The sequence below is a fragment of the Artemia sp. Qi Xiang Cuo genome, chromosome 17 (genome assembly GCF_049724085.1).
Source record: "Artemia sp. Qi Xiang Cuo chromosome 17, ASM4972408v1, whole genome shotgun sequence".
NCBI classification, from domain to species: Eukaryota; Metazoa; Arthropoda; class Branchiopoda; order Anostraca; family Artemiidae; genus Artemia; species Artemia sp. Qi Xiang Cuo.
Window position 1 is genome coordinate 25,136,258 of NC_142810.1, and position 23,311 is coordinate 25,159,568.

The 23,311-nt window shown below is 37.7% G+C and overlaps 3 protein-coding genes across 3 annotated transcripts in view; 1 reads left to right on the top strand and 2 right to left on the bottom strand.

Moving 5' to 3' along the window:
* LOC148942039 (uncharacterized) overlaps nt 1-23,311 on the bottom strand; it is a 532,991-nt gene that overhangs the window by 307,594 nt on the left and 202,086 nt on the right. The gene's annotated exons all lie outside the window — the stretch shown is intronic.
* LOC148942043 (formylglycine-generating enzyme) overlaps nt 1-23,311 on the bottom strand; it is a 71,092-nt gene that overhangs the window by 38,863 nt on the left and 8,918 nt on the right. The window lies entirely within an intron of this gene.
* Nucleotides 774-23,311, top strand: part of LOC148942044 (uncharacterized) — a 58,615-nt gene continuing 36,077 nt past the window's right edge. The window contains exons 1-2 of the mRNA XM_089103470.1: nt 774-892; nt 7,092-7,224. Of these exons, the coding sequence (XP_088959596.1) occupies nt 7,099-7,224 (126 nt within the window). The 5' untranslated portion in view covers nt 774-892; nt 7,092-7,098. The remainder of the gene's footprint in view (nt 893-7,091; nt 7,225-23,311) is intronic.

The following is a 23,311-nucleotide window of genomic DNA, read 5'->3' on the forward strand; positions in this document are numbered from 1 at the left end:
AACTGAATCCGTATGTAACTGAACCCTCGTGCAAGTCAACCCTCGTGCAACTTAACTCCCTCAAAACACTTTTCAGCCATTTCTTGTTATTTTTTTTTTATTTCTAAACTATTTAAAATTGACAACACTGTGCAAATCATCACTTGTGTATTATACAATACACATTCATTCCATCTCCTCCAAAACACTTTTCGGTCATTTCTTGTTAAAATTATCCAATCGCTAATTACCCTTTTTTTTTCCACCTTCAAATGTTCCTTTAGTCATTGCCCAGTTAACACTAAGATGTAAATTGAGTAATCCTCTCGCAATAACAAACCAAACCAGATTATACCCACTTAACCAGATCAAAAATGTCGGTCACACTAACTTGATTAGTAATTGGACTTTCAGTCCTACATTCACGGGTTTCTGCAAAGTGCTATGGACTTCATTGAAAAAATACCAGTTTAAAAAAAAAAAAAAATAAACATGTATTATACTCGTTCCTCAGAAATGTTTACCTATAGGACCGGTAGCATACTATACCTACCAGAAAAACCTGTTTGGTACGGGGGCGTACGCAACGTATACCCTGGTAACCCAATGCATTGAAAACCTACACACATATCCATGCCTCAGGCGTAGGTTTGCGTGTAGGTTTTAAAGTAATTGGGCGCTTACTACTGACTAGAGTCAGAAAAATTGTTTATCTATTCAGTGTTTTCTTTTGAATCATTGCAAAGTTCATATTTGTTTGTATTGAGTTAGCGTTGGAAGTTTACTATTTTTTAATGTCAAGCGAATGTAAATATTTGATTAAAGATATATCTGTTATTAAATAATGAAAAGTGCCACAGTTTCTCAGTTTTTCAATAAGTAAAGTTCTGTGATAAGTTTAAAAACTCACAAGGTAAGCAATTTAAGTCTTCATGAGGCTTCACTAAAACGCCTACTTGGTATTGTCTTATAAATAACTAGTACATAAATGGAATCCCTTGAATATAAAAGGCTCCACACTCAGGAAAAGTTACATAATACACTCCACATTTTGCTCCACACTCGGCAAAATTAAGAAATCGTGGATGGCCATATAGCTAATTGAATATGAAATTCCCTTAAATAATTTTTTCGTTTATCGGAAGTGTTAAATGTGGCATATAAAGAAGTTCCAAATAAAACCCATTGAATAATATATAATATTTCAGGTTGAAACCCGTAATCGAGTATCTATTTTTTTAAATTTTTATCAGGTTTTGAGGCTTTCCTACTCAAAATACGGACTCTTTTAAGCTAATTATAAATTAAAACTCAAATATAAATCAAACTCTGAAAAAGGAAGAAAGAAGTAATAAAGTAGTAAAATATGCCTTAATGGTTCCTGCGGTAAATCCCTATCCAGCAGCCACGATTCCGTTTTTACTGGGCGTCTTCACTATCCAGCAAGTCTGATTTCTTTTTTTCTGGCCCCAAATCCTATCCGGTAAGTCCGACTTCTTTTTGGTAGGTATTTACAACGGAAAATCCTATCCAGCAGGTCCAATTCCTTTTTTCCGACCTTTTCTAGGAGATGTCATAACTTCTCTGAAATGTGTTTATCCAAACACAGTTTCTCCAAAATTTGTTTTCTGATACCCTTTTACTTGTATGCAAAAATATGTGTTCCAAGGCAAAGTCTAGCCGGTATCTGACCTGGTTCTAAGCCCATGCATCGAAATTTGGGTAGAAGCTATAGTTTATTCAAAGAAATTCCAGCGACCCCCACGTAGAATTCAAACTTTCCACAAAAGAAATTAGCGGGATGAATCGCAGGTTGAAGCTTGCTTACACTTCGACTTCTTTAACATATACTTTTTGATTATATTTTGTAATTCCTCTATTTTAAGATTTGTTTCATATTTTTATTAGTTTCTCGGGTTTAATCGGTCCAGTATATGACAAAATTTAACTTGGAGGGTCTTATTACAGAGAGAGTTATTACAGAAAATATTTCTAGGAAATATTCCAAAAATGGCCTTGCTTTATAATTCTTCCCAAAAGTCTCGAATATTTCAACAGATGCTTTTGAAATGATATAGATTCCAAAGTTTCTTTTTCATATTTTGGCATTTTTTTTTAATCGAACGAATTTGGCTTATGCATCTCCGTCTTAGAACTTTATTATTTTCTCGGGTTTAATCAGCCCACTATATGAAAAAAATTAACTTGGAGGGTGACAAAGTTTGACTCTGTCACACAACTTTATTTTTTAAAACAATAAAAAACTTTAGCGTAAAGAGGGAGGCGTTGAGGAGGGGACAGTCTCTTTCATATACGGAATAATTTCTGTTCGTTTTAAGTTTTAATGTTGCTCCTAAAAAAGCTTGTTTTTTTATTTAATAATTCATAAGTTCAGACAAATAAACGACGAAATATTGCGGTCCAAAAGTACTTGAAATAAAGTTATTGGGAGGCCCTCTATTGGTATGGAAAAGTTAAAGTAAGAGAGATCTTGTTCTGCGCAAAAGTCATAGAGAAAGCAACCTGTAGGTCTGGATATGTTAATGAAAAGCCATGAGATGTTCGAAAAAATAATAAAATAAAGGAGTTAGAGGGGTGTACGAATTTGTAAACAAAAGAATTTTAATGACTAAAAGAAAAACAAATTGGATTTTGCAGTCCAAAATTGGCTGAAATGACGCTTTGAGGAGGCCCCCCTAAAGGTATGGAAATGTTAAAGAAATAGAAGACTTGTTCTGCAGTCCAAAAAATTGTAGAGGAGGTCCCCCTTGTCGGTGAGGAAGTGTTAACGAAAGGAAATGAGTTTTCAAAAATAATAAAATTATGATTTATGATCATTACGGTGTTACATGAGTGTAAAAGTTAAAACTAGGAAATGAAACTTTAATATAAAATCCTTATAAATACTACTTTATAACTAAACTTTAAAGCTAGGACTTAAAAAGCTGTCTAACTTTTTGACAGTAAAATCTTAAATCTAAGAGATTAAAGTGGCTCTGAGTTCCAAAAAACGCCAATTCGTTCACATGTTCTTGAGAAAACAATGAAATGTTGAAAACTAAGCTAAACTTTGTAACTAAACTTTAAAGCTAGGACTTAAAAAGTTTGACTGTAAAATCTTAAATCTGAAAGATTAAAGTGGTTCTGAGTTCCAAAAATGTCAATTCATTCGCATATTTCGGATAAAACAATGAAATGCTGAAAAAATTAAAAGTATTCAATACAAAGTAGTTTCAAGTTAATAATTTAAAAATTAAAACTAGACGTAAAAAAATAAATAATCTTAGTGACTAGTAAGCAAAGACGAATAGTATTTGTGGTCCAAATTGCCTTGAAAAGAGTGATGGGGAGACAACATGTAAACATTAAAAGAACAAAAAGAACAAATTTGAAAATAATTGAATGAAGTCGTGTGATGGGAAAAAGGGTCCCGAATGTGCGGAAAAGTTAGGAGAGTCAATGAAGCCCCCAAAGCCCTCCCAAAGAAGGCACTCTGAAACAGAGTGATATGGGAAAAGGGTCCCATATATGTGGAAAACTCAGAATCGTGGGTCCCTAAAATACCAGTTCATGAAAAAAAAAAAAATCAAAGTACGGTTAAAACCTAGGAAGATTATCGCCCTGCGACGGAGCTGCATAGGCCAAGTCCATTCTATCGACAAAAAAAAGAAGCTAAAATAGGAAAAAAAAAACTTTTGGAATCTACATTCTTTCAAAGGCATTCGTTGAAATATTTGACACTTTTCGGAGGTATTATGAAGCATGACCGTTTTTGAAAAATTTTCTTGAAAAATTTTCTGTAGTAACTCAAAATAATCCAACGAGGTTGAATTGTTTCATATGCTGGACCGATTAAACCCGAGAAAATAATAAAGATATGAAACAAATCTTGAAATACGGGAATTACAAAATATAAACAAAGGATATGTGTTAAAGAAGTCGAACTGTGTCTCACCCCCAAACCCGAGAGGGACCAAAGAGGGGGGTATAGATACTTCCCCTTGAAAAAGACCAAATCTTAAAAAGAGGGGATGCCCCTAACACAGGAGGCATACCAAAGTGATAAAGTGTTTGTATACCCCGGCTGAAACCTTAAATTCTTGAAACAAGATAAGACAATTTAAATTAAAAAGGTCTAATTCAAATAGAGCTTAAGAGGATGTGTGGCCCAACAAATACGTGAATTAGACTGGGTGGAAGGATCCTACTTGTGCAGAATAGTCAGGGTTATGACTTCAAAACGTGCAAATGTGTTTGCATACTCAATTTTGAAAAAAATTTAAAAGATAAAAATAAAGAATAAAAAAGCTGAAAATAAAACATAAAACATAAAATATTCATGTTGGGATGACAAATTATAAGGCAAAAGACCTAATTCAAAAAGGTCTACTGAGGGTTCCCTTTTTAAAAGCCTTCTCAAATGGAGTTAAAACGAAAGGCACTCAAAAACCCACATGAAATAGACTGCGGGGAAAAGGATCTCTTAGGATTAGAAAGTTCAAGTTAATGACTTCTAAAGATGGTACAGTGTTCGTATAGCCAGGGCAAAACATAAAAGTATTGAAAAAGGTAAAAAATAGGGAATTAAAAGCTGAAACTAAAGCATAAAATATTAAAAGATGGAATTATAAAAAATATATGAAAATAAAACTGTTATTTCATTAAAAAGTCCCCTTATCGGCTCGTCGAAGGGCAGGGCCCTCCTAGAGCGCTTCCTCCGAAGGGCTCAATAAAGGTTGGGATCTCTGGTAAGATGTTCGTATATTCCATACAGAGTGATATGGGGAAAGGGTCCCATATGTGAGGAAAACTCAGAGGTGTGAGTCTCGAAAATGCCAATCCATGATAAAAAAAGTAAAATAAAAAAAAATAAATGTATGGTCAAAACCTAAAACGATTATCGCCCTAAGACGGAGCTACATAAGCCATGTCCGTTCTATCCGAAAAAAAAAAAAATGCTAAAATACGACAAAAACTTTGAAATCTAAATTCTTTCAAAAGCATCTGTTGGAATATTCGACACTTTTGGAGGTATTATAAAGCATGGCCAATTTTGGAAAGTTTTCTAGAAAGGCTTTCTGTAATAACTCAAAATAGACCCGTGAAGTTGAATTGTTTCTTGTGCTGGACCGATTTAACCCGAAAAAATAATAAAAATATGAAATAAATCTTAAAATACGGAAATACAAAATATAACCAAAGGAAGGTGAAGTGTATGTCACCCCTCAACCTCATAAGAACCCAAGAGGTGGTTATAGACACTTCCCCTTAAAAAAGACCGATTGTTAAAAAGAAGAGAATGCCCGTTATAGAGGGGTATACCAAAAGTGCTAAAGTGTAAAATGTTAAAGTGCTAAAGTGTTTAATCATATACCCAGGGTGGAACCTAAAACTCTTGAAAAAAGATAAAAGATATACACCGAAAAGGCTTAATTCAAATAGAGCTTCAGAGAATGAGTGACCCAAAAAACCCGTGAATTAGACTGGGGGGAAGGATCCCGCATAAGTAGAATAGTCAGGGTTTTGACTTCAAAAATGCAAAAAGTGTCCGTATACTCAATATTGAACAAAAAAATTCTTGAAAAAGATAAAAATAAAGAATAAAAAAGCTGAAAATAAAACATAAAACGTATCTAGGATACGTACTTCATCATGAGAGAATGAGAAACCCGCTCTTGCAGTGAACTAAGTTTCCCTTGTTGGAAAAATTCATTGTGTGGTGTCATTTTTATTCTGTAGTGGAATGTCACCTTGTTTCCAAGCAAGCTTCCACCCGCGATTCAACCCGCTCATTTCTGTTGTGAGAAGTCTGAATTCTATGTGGGGGGTGGAACATCTATGAATAAACAATATCTCCTAGCCAAATTTCAATGCATGGAGTTAGAAGTAGGTCAGATAGCGGCTAGACTTTGCCTTAGAACACATGTTTTTGCATACAAGAAAAAGGATGTGAGAAATGTTTGCGTGTCAGAGAACAAATTTTGGAAAAAATGTAATGTGATACCACCCCCCCTCTGCCCCCATTAAAGTTAAAAGTTAGACTCTCAAGTTTGATAAATTATGACATCTCCTAGAGAGGGTCGAAAAAAAGGAATTGAACCTGCTCGTTATGATTTGTCGTCAGAAATACCTACCAAAAAGGAATCGGACTTCCTGGATAGGATTTGGGGTCAGGAAAAAGAGGAATCAGACTTGTTGGATAAGGAAAACGGCCAGGTGAAAAGGAATCGGAGCTCCTCGATAAGGATTTGCCGCAAGAACCATTAAGGTATATTTTACTTACAGTAAGCAGTATGACTATTTTCAGTTTACGATCCTTGGTTGGAGCCTTAGAGAGCCAAGACTGAGTCGTAGGGACGATTTTTAATGATTCGATTGTTATCGAGAATTTGTAGAATATGCAATTTCAGCTCAATACAGACTGAGCTCAGCAATGATTCATAAGAAATCACAAAAAAATAGTTGAAAACAGATGCAAAAAAAACTGAAAATCCAAATTTTATTTTGCGAAGAATCACAAATTAGTATATGAAAATCAGCCCCTTTTTACAGAAACAACGGTTTTATAAGCTTTCAAGTAAACAATGAAATATGTTTAAATAATAGGTGGTGCAGATTGCTATTAATGTTTATTATCTAGATTATTTTAATAGCCATTTTTCTGATTTAGTAGGCTATTCCAGTATTTTTTTTTTTATGAAGATCTTTTTTCTTCTCAGATTTGTTTCGAATTTTTGTGACTTGCTTTCAATTTCGTATTAATTATGAAAGATCTAAATAGAATCGACTTTACGGAAGAACGTAGTAAACACACATAACGTAACACACGTAAACACAATTAAAGACACATAACGATTTCCTTTTTTACCATGTTCTTGTGTTAGTATCAGCTTACCCTTGTCTAAGACAATTGTCTGACCCTGGTCATTTTGACACGATCTATAGACTTAGGGACATGATTACCTTAAAATTAAAGTTAATACAAGTTAGGCTATATTATAAATTCAAAAATGGTGGAAGGTCATCATACTTATATTTTAACCAATTATTTGCGAATGCAAACAATTTCCTTGTATGATGTCAGATTTCAGAAGTTTCAATTTAAATTTTAGGGTGGAAATGCTGCGAGCTCTTTTGCTGGCTTGTTTATTTGGTAATATAGTGAAAGCTCAGCATTTGGTGCTTATTGGAGGAGGTTTGACAGACGGAAATGCAGATGTTTGGAATAAGGTGGTTGAGCTTGCTGTAAGTTAGTTTGGTTTCTCACACATTTGTTATTTTTGGGGTATTTGTATGATATACCCACTACCGCTCAAGTTGCTCATGCATTGTCACCCTATAAACTGGTTTCTTTCGCTAGTTTCTTTCAAATTAGCGCGAGAAAAGACAAAAAGAAGTGACAGAATTGATGGGAAATATATAGTTTGGGCCATATATTTTCACATTAGGGGGGTAAGGAGTTGGGGTAAAGTATTTGGACAGTGTGAAGTTAGAAGACAATTCTTACTTCAAAATATCAGAATAATTGTAGCTAACACATTTTGCATGCAGACCCGCTCTACTTTACCCCCCCCCCCTAGTGTGCAAATGTATAGCCTAAATTTGTTTGCAAAGTATTATATTTTATCATACTTAGGTATATTCTATCAGGATTAACCTAAATTCACTTGTTGAGTGGAAGGTGGTATATCATACAAGTACAATTTTTTGGAATATCTCTATAAGACTTTAAGAGTTTGGTTGTTTTTTTTTAATTTAGATGTCCAACTGTTATTCGGAAGGAACAATAAAAAGAAAGAAATGAGGAGAAGAAAAATGAAGAAGGCACTACAGAGAACAGCTTCGTGTGATTAGAGAATAAGATCTTTTACATGCCACTTCGAATACATAAATTATGGGCTGCTTAGTCAGCACTAAAGGGATAGGCTACAGATTGTAAATTTGGGGCCATATTCCCAGGTTTTTTATTATGATCTTAAATAATACATCAGCATTTTTGAATGTAACCTATTGTAAAAAGAATTTTGTATTATTAGAGTGTTTCTTAAGTAATCACGGAAAGTTAGTAATGAAATTACCTTAGCAGGTTACTACACATTGAGATTACTACACAGTGAGAATCTTCTCAACGGCACACATCTTTGTTGGATGGGGACAACTTCATATCTATAATTTTCTGCGAAAAGTATCTATTCTGTTGTTTTAAAAAGCCCTTGTTTGAAAATATATAAAATCTGTTGTTTTGTCACAGAAACAAGGAAAAACATACGTCAGAAACTCTTAAAGCCAGATTTATTTCGTCTTTTTTTATTTCTGTTACTCGGGGTTTCCTTCTCCCTGTTACTGTCTACGGATCTATGCGTTTAGCCCCCCCCCCCTCTCCCATTGAATAACGCTCCCACGGAAATAACCCCTCGCGGAATGTATGGTTTTCAGAATTGGAATATTTTATTTGGGTTTTGTTATTTTTTAGTGTAGCTGAGAATTGCTAAGGAAAGTGGAAAAGAGGAATTTATGTGGAAGTCTTGCCACCCTCCCCCATTTTGAAAACTCCCACGCGAAAACTGTCCTTATGTTTCCCAATAACAAACACTATCTGTAAGCAATGGACAAATTACAAAACTTAAAAAGGTGGAAATTGCTTAAGGATTGTTCTGGGTACCCGGCTGACTGACCGTATTTCAAATAATAGGCTATACGAAAATGTGGTTCAATAGCGCTCTCTAGGGCTGTAATGAAAGAAAGGATGAGGTGGCTAGGGCACGCTGTGCGGATGAAGGATGACAGATTGCCGAAGATTGTTCTTTTCGGCCAACCGTCTAGGGCTAAACGGAAAGCAGGTCCTCCTCGTCTGGCGTGGGAGGACGTCATAAAGAAAGATATAAATGAAATGGGAACTTCATGGACGGGCTTAAAAAGGTAGGCTATGAATAGATTGGGATGGAGGAGGAGCGTGCGTAGCTGTGTTGGCCTCAGGCGGCTTGGTGCTGCGGTGAGTTGTTAGTAGTAGTAGTAGTAGTAGTCCTAGTCTTTTCTTATAAGTCGAAAGTGATCGGATACCAACCAACCACAATGGGTATTTTTCACGGGTAGGTATCTTCAGGGGAGGGGAGTATTTTCCGCGAGGTGATATAATCTCCCGGAGGCATTTTACAAAGAAGGTGTTTTTCCGGGGGGGGGGGGCCTGGTTGCCCTCCAACCACTTTTGAATTTAAAAAAAAGGCACAAAAAACTTCCAGTTTCAGATCGAACAATACAACGTGATTAACAAAAATCCCCAGAGTCCTCGGGGTAAGAGCTATAGGTTATTGCAAGTAGTACCCCCTCCACTGATAATGAAACACCCATGCGGATTACTCTTTTCTTCCATAGGTTCGAGGGTTCAAGAAGAATGTTTAACGGCGATTTCTTCTTTTGGGGACAAGGTGTCGCAATTTTAGGCGAAACTCATGTCCTGGCAAGATTTACAGGATTTCTGTTTTATATTATATGATCTCCTGGAATGTGGTCCGTATATAACACAAGTTTTAATGATATGGGGAGCCCCTCGCACCTGTTTCTAGCTTGTAAGATTCCCATTTTTGGCAAGAGTTCAATGGTTGGATTAGGTCAGGTGTTTTCTGTGACAGTCCTCTGAAGTCACGGTACACACCCCCGTTTCAAGCGAATGTTACACCACACGACACACCCTCGCCTTTAAAGGTCAGATAAGTGGAGCTACCAACACCTCAAACCGTCACACCTGCACAACGCAGTCACCTGTTCTATTAAAGGGAACACAGTTGCCAAGACTCCATGACACACCCCTCTGGACTCCAATGACGTCATACGACTTACCCCGTTTCAAACGGACAGATATATACTTTGCTAAAGGAACCCATGGGGGAATCCCCGCTTGTAATGAAATGATTGCTCACACCATACATAATTATTGTGCAACACTGTCACGTAGTACTTTTTTCGCCCGAAACCCCAAAGCATTCTTTTTTCATTAACTTAATGGCGGTACACACTTTATGTAAGGTCATGTAATTATTGTGCAACACTGCCAGGTAATACATTTTCACCCAAAAGCCCCAAGACAGAAACACTTTCATTTTTTCTAGAGTTCTTGACCCCTCCAGGACTTGAAAGTTCATTCCAATGATACAGCGCCCCAAGCAAGTCGTCCATGGAACCGTTTCCAGTATTTTGTATAAGAAACCATATTCTAAAAAATAGTCTAAGGCATGACAGCTAAGATTCCCCATTTTCAAGAATGCTAGAACAGCGTGTTTACTGCCAAATTTGGCACGCACTCGGCAAACATTTATTTCTAGGGGACATTTGCTCTCAAGATATTAATAATGATGAAACGAAAATGTATGGTTCTTTACGTGGAATAATAGATTTCACACTATCGGGACAATACGCTTCCGCCTTTCCGTAGCCTGCAATACCGGAGGAATAAGGTTGATATTAGATGCAAATTTAAGACATATTAAGAGCCGCGTTTTGAGGCTCAGTGGGTTCGAACATGGGTTGTTCTCGTCTAGTTTCAAGTTTCTAGTTTTTCGTGTAGTTTTGTCTAGTTTCAGCGGGTTCGAAGCTTCAACCCCGTGTTTGATAAACTAGATGCACTGATGCACAAAGCTTAATGCACTAGACGAGAAAAACCCGTGTTCGAACTTGCTGGTCCATGAACAACCCGTCTTTAAACACGGAATTTCACAATAGGGAAATTATCATTGAGTTTCTTCGGCAGCCCTTTAACGTCACATCATCCCTGTTTCTAGAGTTAAGCTAGCAAGATTCACACTCCTGACAACCCACCCAAGGTTCCAGGCGTTCTAATATTTCTTCTTTATTGGCATGATTCCTAGCGATTTTCGTGCATTGTTTTTCTGGAAGATTCCCAGGATTTCCGTGACCAAGTCTAATTTGAATGATGCTACTGTATCTCGCAAGCCTGACTAAAAGGACCCCATGGAGCTCCAGCACTGCACACACACGCGTGCTGCGTATTAACGGCGATGTATATCTTAAGCAAAGATGGGAGGGCTTGGAAGATCATAAGGGTAGATACCCAAACCATAAAAAAGTATACTTATGGCCCAGAGCGGAATGGCGCTGTGACACTGTTTTCGTACTAGCATCAACCCTCCACTTGACTCCAGCCCCCACCCCCTAGGACATTTTCAGCCTATTTCGCCCCAAAAATAAACTAAAATATCCCATTAAACACTATATTTTTGAAAATAGAGAAGCCCCCCCCCCCCTTTTTCTTACTGCTAGGTGGAGGGGGGTGGAATCTATTGTTAGAATATTTTTAAATATCAATAAGTTTAACTCAAAGAAATGGATATTTCCTTAAAAGTCTTTCAGTAATAACTCTTAATATGGTTTATATATATCGCTAATATTAGGCCAGCAGGTGGGAGAGGGTGATGCCCTGGTGGTGTGGAGTCTTTTGTGGGGCATCATGTTAGGACTGTGTTGTAAAAACATGTTTCACGGGATTTAAAGCCATATTTTTTATTAGAAAATGCCTTAAAGATTTCTTGGGGGAGATGTAGCGATGTCTTGTGGGTGCTTAATATCATCCATAATTTACCAAGGTGGTATGCAATGTCATTGACTAGTATACTCTAGAGCTTAAAGATAAGGTGAAAGGTGTTAAATGAATTTTTGCTAGAGGGGGAGTGAAATCTAACAATACTCAATGAAATGGTGCATTTCGTTTAAGTCCTTCAATAATACTCTTAATATAGTCTAATATATCACTAATATCAGGTCCCCCAGGGGATGGGAGGGGGGGGGGGTGCTGATGTTGGAAGGGTGAATTGCTATAGCAGTTTGGAATATTTTGTGGGGCATCATGATTGGCTTGTGTTGCAAAAAACTTGAATCACGGGATTTTAAGACATAATTTTTATTAGGAAATGCCTCAAAAATGTCTTGGTGGAGATGCTGTCTTGTCAGGGTTTAGGGGGGGGAGTCATGTAATGTCACTGTGGGGTGAATTAGAGCTTAAAAGTTAGGGTGGAGACATTAAGGAATTTTTCACTAGAGGGGGAGTGAAATCTAACAATACTCAAGGAAACAGTGCATTTCTTTAAAAGTCTTTCAATAATACCTCTTAATATGGTTTAAATATTCCACTAATAACAGGTAATCTGGGGGGTCGGGGGGTAAAGGGGGGTGGTGGTGTCACGCGGGTGAAATTCTATGGCAGTGTGGAGTATTTTGTGGGGCATTATGATTGGCTTGGGTTGCTAAAAAAACTTGAATTAAGGGATTTAGAACCATAATTTTTAATGTGAAATGCCTGAAAAATGTCTTAAGGGGGGGAGATGATGTCTTGTAAGGGTTGGGGGGGGGGGGTGATGTAATGTCATTGTGGGGATGAATTACAGCTTAAAAGTTAGGGTCAAGACATTAAGGGATTTTTCTCATGGAAGAGGGGAAAATCTAACAGGTACTAAAAGAAATGGATATTTTCCTTAAAAACTGTTAATATGTCTTAAATTTGCATCTAATATCATCTTTATTCCTCTGGTATTGCAGGCTACGGAGGGGGAGGGGCGTATTGTCACGATAGTGTGAAATCTAATATCCTACGTAAAGAAACGATACATTTTCGTTTTATCGTTGTTAATATCTTCATAACAAATGTCCCCTAGAAAAAGATGTTTTCTGAGTGCGTGCCAAATTTGGCAGTAAACACGCCGTTCTAGGGTGCTTGAAAAGAGGGAATCTTAGCTGTCATGCAACAGATGATTTTTAGAATATGGTTCCTAATACAAAATACTGGAAACGGTTTCATGGACGACTTGCTTGGGGCGCTGTACCATTGGAAGGGAATGACTTTTCGACGTCTGGCGGAGTCAAGAACTCTAGAAAAAAAAGATGTTTCAAGCGAAAAATAAAACGCCGAAAAAGAAAATGTCTTGGGGTTTTTGGGCAAAAATGTTTTACCTGGCAGTGTTGCACAATAATTATATGACCTTAAATAAAGTGTGTACCGCGATTAAGTTGATGAAAAAAACGCTTTGGGGGTTTTGGGCGAAAAAAGTATTACTTGACAGTGTTGCAGAATAAATATGTAAGATGTGAGATTTCATTACATTACAAGTGGGGATTCTCCCATGGGATCCTTTCGCAAAGTACATATCTGTCCGTTTAAAACGGGGTAAGTCGTTTGACGTCATTGGAGTCCAGAGGGGTGTGTCATGGAGTCTTGACAACTGTGTTCCCTTTAATAGAAAAGGTGACTCTGTTGTGCAGGTGTGACGGTTTGAGGTGTTGGTAGCTCCACTTATCTGACCTTTAAAGTCGAGGGTGTGTCTTGTGGTGTAAAATGCGCTTGAAACGGGGGTGTGTACCGTGACGTCAGAGGACTGTCACAGAAAAACACGTGACCTAACCCAACCATTTAACTCTTGCCACAAATGGGAATCTTGCCAGCTAGAAAGATACAAGCAGCTCCCCATATCACTAAAACTTGCGTATTATACGAACCACATTCCAAGTAATAATATAATATAAAACTGAATTCCTGTAAATCTTGCCAGGACATGAATTTCACCTAAAAGTGTGACACCTGGTCCCCAAAGTGGAAATTACCGTAAAAACTTCTTCTTGAACCCTCGAACCAATGGAAGAAAAGAGTAGACCGTATGAGTGTTGCAGAATCAATGGAGGAGGTACTACTATTGAAAGTTACTCGTTGTTAAAATTTGAGGATTTTATAGAACAGTTGGTCGTAGAAACTCTGGAGAAGGCTCATCCGATTTAATCTTGAAATTTCAAGTTCAAGTTAGAAGAATAAACGGTAATCAGAGGACAATCAGCCTCTCCCTCTTAACCGCCACCCTCCATCCCTAAGTGTATCTGATCAAAATTAAAATAAATTATATCTTCAAAATAGTCTCAAGGTCAAATAACCATGCCTCTGGGGTTAACAGCCCCACCACCAGCTCCAGGAATAAGGGTTGTAAGTTAATCTAGTTACTCAATACTATTAGTGTTGCTATAGTACGGCCAACGGATAAATAATTTTTTCCTTCGCTATAGCCTCAGTGAGTCCAACAGATACATAATCTATTCCAACGTTCCGACTACACAATTTTGGTCATTGACCTACTTACATGACCATACTACAATGTCAAAGCCAGTTCAATTGTACCCTGATACCAACAGCTACCCTATCAGAAACCAAACCATAACTGGTCAACTAATATTTTGGGAACTGTATGTAGTAATAAAGAACTTTCCGACCAATTCATCATTGAATGGGGTAAACTCAGAACTTAAATTAGGCCTAGGAAATATCAAAGGAAGTGCTACGTGCAGCCTAAAAGGTTTAACATTATTGAAAGAATATGTGAAAATGCTGTGTGTTGAAAAATATGTGAAAGTTTAAAACCTAAATTGCCATGTATAATTTATCGAAAGCATTTCTAAAATAGGAAGATAAATGTAAAATCAACCACATCACCCATATAAATTAAATTATTAAAGGGAATTAAATTTAAACTCAAATTAATCAAATAGTTTCTAATATAAATTTAAATCTAATTTAAGTAAAGACACTAATATAATGCTTAAGCCATTGTGGGTCAAACTAAAAGAGAAGATGCATTTTAGAAAGAGGGTGAAAAGAGAATTTTATAGTCTCCAAGAAAAAAAGAAAAAGAAAGAAAAGAGAATAACAAGGATAAATTCCAAAAACTTGATATCCTTGGAAGAACAGACATGACGTAATATTTTGCCCTAAACATGAACCTCAAGAAACCAATTGAAGTTATATGTCACAGAATGACCAATAAATAATGGCAACATAAGAAGCATGTACAAAATACTTAAAATGTATGTTTTAAAAGTACAATATTTAGAGTTGGGGGCAACTCTTATCAAGGGGGAAGTATTGTGGTGAAGCTGACCAATTAATTCAAAATTGGGTTTAGTAAAAATATTAAGACACAAAATTCAAAGTTTTGAAATACCACTTTTTATTAAGATAAAGAGCACATCCTGGTATGTGTAAACTTGAATAGAAATTTGAGAAATCACCACTTCCTTGCTATATGCGTCGGTGGGACAGGTAAGATTTGGCTGATGCTTAGTATAATAGAAACATTTTATGGAAACGGGGAGCCTGATACTAATTTTATGTCGGACTGGCCTCTGGTCCGTATATTTTGAGAATCCCTTGGATTATAAGTCCAAAAATTGTAAGTGTTTTAAATGTTGTGTAACTTGCATTAGAGTATAATTGTATTTGTTTATTTTATCCGACAACAAGTTCCAGTGGCCTATCTATAACCAGACTCTGTACCGTTGTGTTAGATGAATAAAAGTATTATGTTATAGCCAACCTCTCTACAATCTTATTTTAGTCCCTCAAATAATCCCAGCTGGTAAGCCAAATTAGTCAGGTCATTGCTTAAGGCACGCTACCAAAGTTTATTTACATTAGGACCATAATTATCTCCCTTATAAAGGGAGTAATAAGGTATCAACTAAAACCTCACTTTAAAACCTTAGACTTCCTTTAACACATCTCTCTCTCTCTCTCTCTCTCTCTTTCTCTCTCTCTCTCCCTCCCTCTCTCTCTCTCTCTCTCTCTCTCTCTCTCTCTGTATCTGTGTGTCTGAAAGGGATGTTTGCTTGTCCCTGTGTCTTTCTTTGTGTGTATTTGTGTGTAACCCAAGCATAAATGATAAAAGAAACCCATAGGGGGTCTGACTCGGTGTGTGTTTTTATGTTTTTTTCTTTCTCTCTCTCTCTCTCTGTGCCTGTGTGTTTGAATGGCTGTTTACCTGTCTCACTCTCACTGTTCCGGCGTGTCTAAGCGAGATATTTGCTTGTCTCTGCGTCTGCCTTTGTGTGTTTATGGATTTTATATGTGTGTCTGTATGTGTTTTGTCTCTCTCTATGCCTATTTGTTTGAGCGGGTCTTTGCTTGTCCCTGTGTCTTTCTTTGTGTGTTTGTGTGTCTGAATTTGTGTGTTAGTATATGTTTTTTTCTGTCTCTTTCTGTGCCTGTGTGGCTGAGTGGCTGTTTGCTTGTCTCTGTGTGTATCTTTGTGTGTCTGACGCTGTGTGTTTTGTAGGTGTTTACTTGTCTCTCTCTCTCTCTCTGTGTACCTTTGTGTTTGACCAGCTGTTTCATTAAGCCTCTCACTGTGCCTGTGTGTCTGAGCGGATGTTGGCATGTTTTCATGTTTTGTATCTGTCTTTTTCTGCTTGTATGTCTTACTCTGTGTGTTTGTATGTGTTTCTGTCTGTCTCAGTCTCTGTCTCTGTCTCTCTCTCTCTCTCTCTCTCTCTCTCTCTCTCTCTCTCTCTCTCTCTCTCTCTCTCTCTCTCTCTCTCTCTCTCTCTCTCTCTCTCTCTCCTCTGTGCCTGTGTGTCTGAGCGGGTGTTGGCGTCCCCGTGTCTGTCTTGTGTGTTTGACTCTGTGTGTTTGTGTAGATGTTTTTATCTCTCTCTCTCTCTCTCTCTCTCTGCGTCTTTGTTGGTGGTTTTATCTCTCTCTGTCTCTCTATCTTTGCCTGTGTGTCTGAGTGGCTGTTTGCTTCTCTCTCTCTCTCTCTCTCTCTCTCTCTCTCTCTCTCTCTCTCTCTCTCTCTCTCTCTCTCTCTCTCTTTCTCTCTCCCTCTCTCTAAGCCTGTGTGTCTGAAAGAATGTTGGCTTTTCTCCCGTGTCTGCCTTTGTTTGTGTGCCTGACTCTGTGCGTTTGAAGATGTTTTGTCTCTCTTTCTCTCTGTGCCTGTGTGTCTTAGCGGTTGTCTGCTTGTCTCTGTGTCTGTCTTTGTGTGTTTGACTTTGTGTGTTTGAATGTGTTTTTTCTCTATCTCTCTCTCCGTGTCTGATGGTATATTTGCTTGTCCCCGTGTCTGTCTGTATGCGTTTGTGTATCTGGCTGTATGAAATACAATTTATCTTATCTTATCTTGGCTCTCTGTGTTTGTAGGTGTTTTTGTCTCTCTCTCTCTCTCCTTCTCTCTTTCTCTCCCTCTCTCTCTCTCTCTCTCCCTCTCCCTCTCTCTCTCTTTCTCTGTGCCTGTGCGCGTCTGAGCGGTTGTTTACTTGTCTCAATCTCTGTGCCTATGTGTCATAGCGGGTGTTTGCTTGTCTCCGTGCCCGTCTTTGTATGTTTGTATGTCTGAATCTGTGCGTTTGTAGATGTTTTTGTCTCTTTCAATCTCTGTGCCTTTGTGTCTGAGTGGGTGTTTGCTGGTTTGTCTTTGTGTTTTTGTGCATCTGACTCTGTGTGTTTGTAAGTTGTTTTTCTCTCTCTCTCTCTCTCACTGTGCCTGTGCGTGTGATTGACTGTTTGCTTCTCTCTCTCTCTCTCTCTCTCTCTCTCTCTCTCTCTCTCTCTCTCTCTCTCTCTGTGACTCTGAGCAGATGTTTGCTTGTCCTCGTTTCTGTCTTTTTGTGTTTTTGTGCCTTACTCTGTGTGTTTGTAGATGGTTTTTTCTCTCTCTATGTGCCTGCGTGTCTGAGTTGCCGGTTTCTTGTCGGTGTGTCTTTTTTTGTGTGTTTGTGTGTCTGACTCTGTGTGTTTGTATTTGTGTTTTTTGTCTCTCTCTTTCTCTCTCTCTATCTCTCTCTCTCTCTCTTTCCGTTTTTGTGTGTATAATTGGATGTTTGCTTGTCCCCATCTCTGTCTTTGTGTATCTGATTCTAATACTTTGTAGATATTTTTGTCTCTTTTTATCTCTGCGGCTGTGTGTCTGAATGGCTGTCTGCTTCTCTCTCTCTCTATTTCTCTCTCTTTCTCTCTATCTTTCTCTCTCTCTCTCTCTCTTTCTCTGTGCCTGTGCGCGTCTGAGCGGTTGTTTACTTGTCTCAATCTCTGTGCCTATGTGTCATAGCGGGTGTTTTCTTGTCTCAGTGCCCGTCTTTGTATGTTTGTATGTCTGAATCTGTGCGTTTGTAGATGTTTTTGTCTCTTTCAATCTCTGTGCCTGTGTGTCTGAGTGGGTGTTTGCTGGTTTGTCTTTGTGTTTTTGTGCGTCTGACTCTGTGTGTTTGTAAGTTGTTTTTTTTCTCTCTCTCTCTCTCACTGTGCCTCTGCGTCTGAATGACTGTTTGCTTCTCTCTCTCTCTCTCTCTCTCTCTCTCTCTCTCTCTCTCTCTCTCTCTCTCTGTGCCTCTGAGCAGATGTTTGCTTGTCCTCGTTTCTGTCTTTTTGTGTTTTTATGCCTTACTCTGTGTGTTTGTAGATGGTTTTTTCTCTCTCTATGTGCCTGCGTGTCTGAGTGGCCGGTTTCTTGTCGGTGTGTCTATTTTTGCGTGTTTGTTTGTCTGACTCTGTGTGTTTGTATTTGTGTTTTTTGTCTCTCTCTTCTCTCTCTCTCTCTCTCTCTCTCTCTCTCTCTCTCTCTCTCTCTCTTTCCGTTTTTGTGTGTATAATTGGATGTTTGCTTGTCCCAATCTCTGTCTTTGTGTATCTGATTCTAATACTTTGTAGATATTTTTGTCTCTTTTTATCTCTGCGGCTGTGTGTCTGAATGGCTGTCTGCTTCTCTCTCTCTCTATTTCTCTCTCTTTCTCTCTCTCTTTCTCTCTCTCTCTCTCTCTCCCTCTCTCTCTCTCTTTCTGTTCATAGGTGTCTGAGTGGATGTTTGCTTGTCCCCCGTGTCTGTCTTTGTGTGTTTGTTTGTCTGGCTCTGTGTGTTTGTAGATGTTTTTGTCTCTCTCTCTCTTTCTGTGCCTGTGCGTGTGAGCCGCTGTTTGCTTGTCTTTGTCTTTGTGTGTGTGTGTGTGTCTGACTGTGTGTGTTTGTATGTGTTTTTTGCTTCTCTCTAGCTCCCTCTCTCCCTCTCTCTCTCTCTCTCTCTCGTATTTGCTTGTCTCCCTGTCGGTCTTTGTCTGTTTGTATGTCTGAATCTGTGTGTTTGTATGTGTTTTTCTCTCTTTCAATTTCTGCACCTTTGTGTCTGAGTGGGTGTTTGCTTGTTTCTCGTTGTGTGTTTGTTTGTTTTGATTCTGTGTTTTTGTCTGTGTTTTTGTCTCTCTCTCTCTCTCTCTCTCTCTCTCTCTCTCTCTCTCTCTCTGTCTATCTCTCTCCGCATCTCTCTTTTGTGTTTGCTAGTCTCCCTGTCTGTCTTTGTTTCTTTTTATGTCTGACTCTGTGTGTGTTTGTATGTGTTTATCTCTTTCTCTCGCTCTCTCTCTCTCGTGTTTGCTTGTCACCCTGTCTGTCTTTGTGTGTTTGTATGTCTGACTCTGTGTGTTTGTATGTGTTTTTGTCTCTCTCTAGCTCTCTCTCTCTCTCTCTCTCCCCCTCTCTCTCTCTCTCTCTCTCTCTCTCTCTCTCTGGTGTTTGCTTGTCATCCTGTCTGTCTTTGTCTGTTTGTATGTCTGAATCTTTGTGTTTAATTGTGTTCTCTCTCTCTCTCTCTCTCTCTCTCTCTGTTTTTCTGTCTCTCTTTCTCTCTCTCTTCCCCTCTCTATCGCGACAGTACTAAAAGGATTAAAAAATAATATGGCTCCAGGTGCTGATAGTATGGTAAATTAGTTTTTTAAATATTGTGACTCTGAGATTAGAAATAAGTTACTGAAGATTATGAACATGATTTTTGAAAAAGGAGACGTACCTAACAATTTTAGGAAAACCTTAATTTAGCCACTATATAAGAAAGGTGATAAGAGTGATCCAGTTACCAAAGCATTAGTCTGGTCTCGGTAAGTAGTAAGTTACTTAGTAATATGATACAAATTATAATAATATACCAATAATATACATAATATACATAATATACAAATTTTTAGAGAAGAACAGTACGATTTTAAAAAAGGAAGAGGATGTGTCGACCAAATATTTACTCTTAGGTTAATAATTGAGTGCCTTAGTTGTCAAACACCTTTAGTCCTTAGTTTTATAGATTATGAGCAAGCGCTCAATTCTGTTGATAGAAGAGCCCTAGAAAAGGTTTTTTCCTTGTATGGTATACCAGACACGTACATTAATGTGCAAAGTTCGAGATTAACACAGCTGTGGTTAAGGTAGGAAAAGAGGTTAGCAGCTGGTTCCTTATTAAATCAGGAGTGAAACAGGGCTGTGTTCTATCCCCATTTATATGAATCCTCTTGATGGAATTCGTCTTAAAGAGCACAGGGAAGGCAATGGGAGACCTCGGAATCAAATCGGGACGAAAACTCTCCTGGACTTAGACTATTCTGATGATTTAAGCATACTAGATGAAAGTGTGAGCAATTATAAATGAACTTTTAGAAGTTTTGCGAGTTCAGGGTGCTAGAAAAGGTTTGAAAATTAATGATAAGATTCACTAGGTCACAAAGGCTAGGAATAACTTAAGATGAAAAGGTGACTATGGTAACGAAAAGATAGATCAGGTGGCCAGATTCACTTACCTTGGTAGCATTATTAGTAAAGACGGTGGGAGCAGTGAAGATTTTATAAGTGGATAGCCAGGGCTAAAGGTGTTTTTCACAGTTAAAAAAATTTGGAAGAATAGGAAGATAAGTCTGCAAACCAAGATTGGAATATTGGAAGCTACAGTGAAGACAGTGGTCAAATATGGTTCTGAAGCATGGGCGCTTCGAAAAGCGGATGAAGCTTTGCTAGATGTCTTCCAGAGAAATTGCCTACGGGCTGTACTGGGTTTCCGGCTGACTGACGTATTTCAAACAGTAGGCTGTATGTAAAATTTGGTTCAATCCCACTTTCTAGGGCTATAATATAAGAAAGGTTGAGATGGCTAGGGCACGTTTTGCGGATGAAGGATGACATATTCCTGAAGATTGCTCTTTTCGGCCAACCATCTTGGGCTACACGGAAAGCAGATCGTCCTAGTCTTGGATGGGAAGACGTCATAAAGAAAGATTTAAAGGAAATGAGAACTCTTGGGAGGGTGTAAAAAATCAGGTTTTGAATGGATTGGGATGGAGGAGGAGTGTGCTTAGCTGTGTTTTCCTAAGGCGGCTTGGTGCTGCGGTAATTTGTTAATAGTAGTAGCAGTAACATTGATTGTTAAAAGAAAGTACCAGCAATATCTACAATGGCTGATGGTATTAGCCGTCACATCGTTTGTAAAATGTTTAGGAGCAGCTTCAACTAAATCAAGAGATACTTTGATCATCCAGTTTTACAAAACAACGTATCTGCAAGGTGTCGAGAGCAGCTAAGGATTTAAGCCTGTAGATATGAAGTTTAAACTTTCTGGGCATGTTGAAGGATTGTTGAAAAAAGGCTGGAGTGCAACCAGCCCCCTCCCATATTCTTTTTAGCTGCAATCTCCTCAAATATATCTGATCAAAAGTTATCTGATCTAGATTCACAAAGGTCAAATATTTTAAGCACATGTTTATTACATAAAGGTCCAGAAAGGTAAGATTCATCTGAAAAAAGAGAAATAAATAAGCTTTAATTGTTTGTGATATCGGTTCTTGTTTTTTTTTTGCAAAAATAAAACAAAGCTTTTTTATGAACGATCTTGACATGAGTTGATGTCATGACTTTAAGAAACAAATAATTCCAACAAGGTTGACCATATCAAAATTCTAACTTGTGTTTTACAAAATGAAATTGCCTGATGATGTTGAAATACTGAAGAACTGAGTTCTGCATGATGATTCAGCTACATGAGGGTTCAGTTGCAAGGTGGTTCAGTTGCACGGTAGGTCAGTTGCACGGTAGTTCAGTTGCACAGTGGCTCAGTTCCACAATGGTTCAGTTGCACGATGGTTCAGTTGCACGGTGGTTCATTTACACTGGGGTTCAGTTACAAGGGAGATCAGATAAATGGCTTGAGTTGCACGGGGCTTAGTTGCACTAGTATTTAGTTAAATGGAGTTCAGTGGCCTGGTGGTCCAGTTATACGAGGGTTCAGTTGCACAGGGGTTTGTTTATACAGGGGTTCAGTTGCACGTTGGTTCAGTTACACGGTGGTTCATTAACACGGGGGTTCAGTTACACGCAAACCATCAAATTTAGAAAAAAATGGATTGAATCCATAGATAGATTTATAGCCAACTATGGATCAGGAGTTCAGAGGCAGCTGGCAACCAAGTAAGAGACGATGACGTTTCATAGTAAAAACTACTATACTCCATAACTCCTAAAATAGTGTCATATCAAACAAGAAGCACACTAGTAGAACATCCTTGTCCAAAACAGTTATACAGGAAATTTACCGTCCCTTGGTTTAAACAACGAGGAAAATCTATTGGCTTTAAAAACAAGAAAAGGGGCTGAAACCACGATATTCTGTATCGAAGGCATCTTTTTATCCATTTTTCTTACTTAGTAGCTAGCGGGGCACTGGAACATCCTAGATAGCTGTTTAATGGCTAATTTTAAAGGAAAATGATCTTTTTCAAAATCTTTTGTAATTAGTCAAAAATAATTTTCAAAATAAAATGAATTTAAAAAAAAAAACTGCATTTTTGTAGAACACTGGAGTAATTTTTTAGGGTTTTACACATAAGGACCGAAGTTGTGTAGTATTAAAACTTATAATTGTTATCATATATTTTATATTACCTTCTGTGTTAGCAGTTACCGCAACCAAGTGGCTACGAGCCTCTCTTATACATTACCAGTTAGGTAAAGCAATGATATAGTTCATTATGATAAACAAAAATGAAGAACTAAGAAATATAAGCTTAGAATGCTTGTGACAACAAATACAATGTAGGCTACAATGTCAACAAATACAATGTATCAAAAATTAAAGTGAATTACACAAGGGATCCGCATAGTTCAATATAAATAAGGATTATGGAAGTCTCATTTGAATCATGGGTGTAGAGGTACCTGAAACCTCTATAATATATAGAAAAACCTCTATAATCTTATATAAATGATCGGTACGGTTAATTATAAATGGGAATGTGCAAGCTTTATCGGTATCAAAGCTGTAGATATATCTCAAACCTAGTAAGGAACAAACCTTATAATATAATGGACTTGCTTAGCTGCCTAAATCTCTGAGGTTTCTATTCCAAATGAGAAAAAGCCATAGGCTTTTTTCTGTTGTTAATTTCATATTAAAGAACGAACTATAGCCGTTCATTACGTAAAGGATTGGTATAGTTCATTATGATTATATAAAGGACCGGTTTGATTCATTTATATTAAAGAACAAATTAAATTTGAGTGTTTTTTTATTAGAACCACCTTCTTCGAAACCCCTATAAAGGAAAATTACAGTCCCTTTGCTCAAACAGCAAGGAAAATCTGTTGACTTGAAATTACATAAGGGATTGGTGTAGCTCATTGCATAAGGCACTTTATGCCATTGTATAAGGTGGTATTTTGAATTATGGCCTATGGATATATAAAGGATTGATATAGTTTAATGTGAATAGA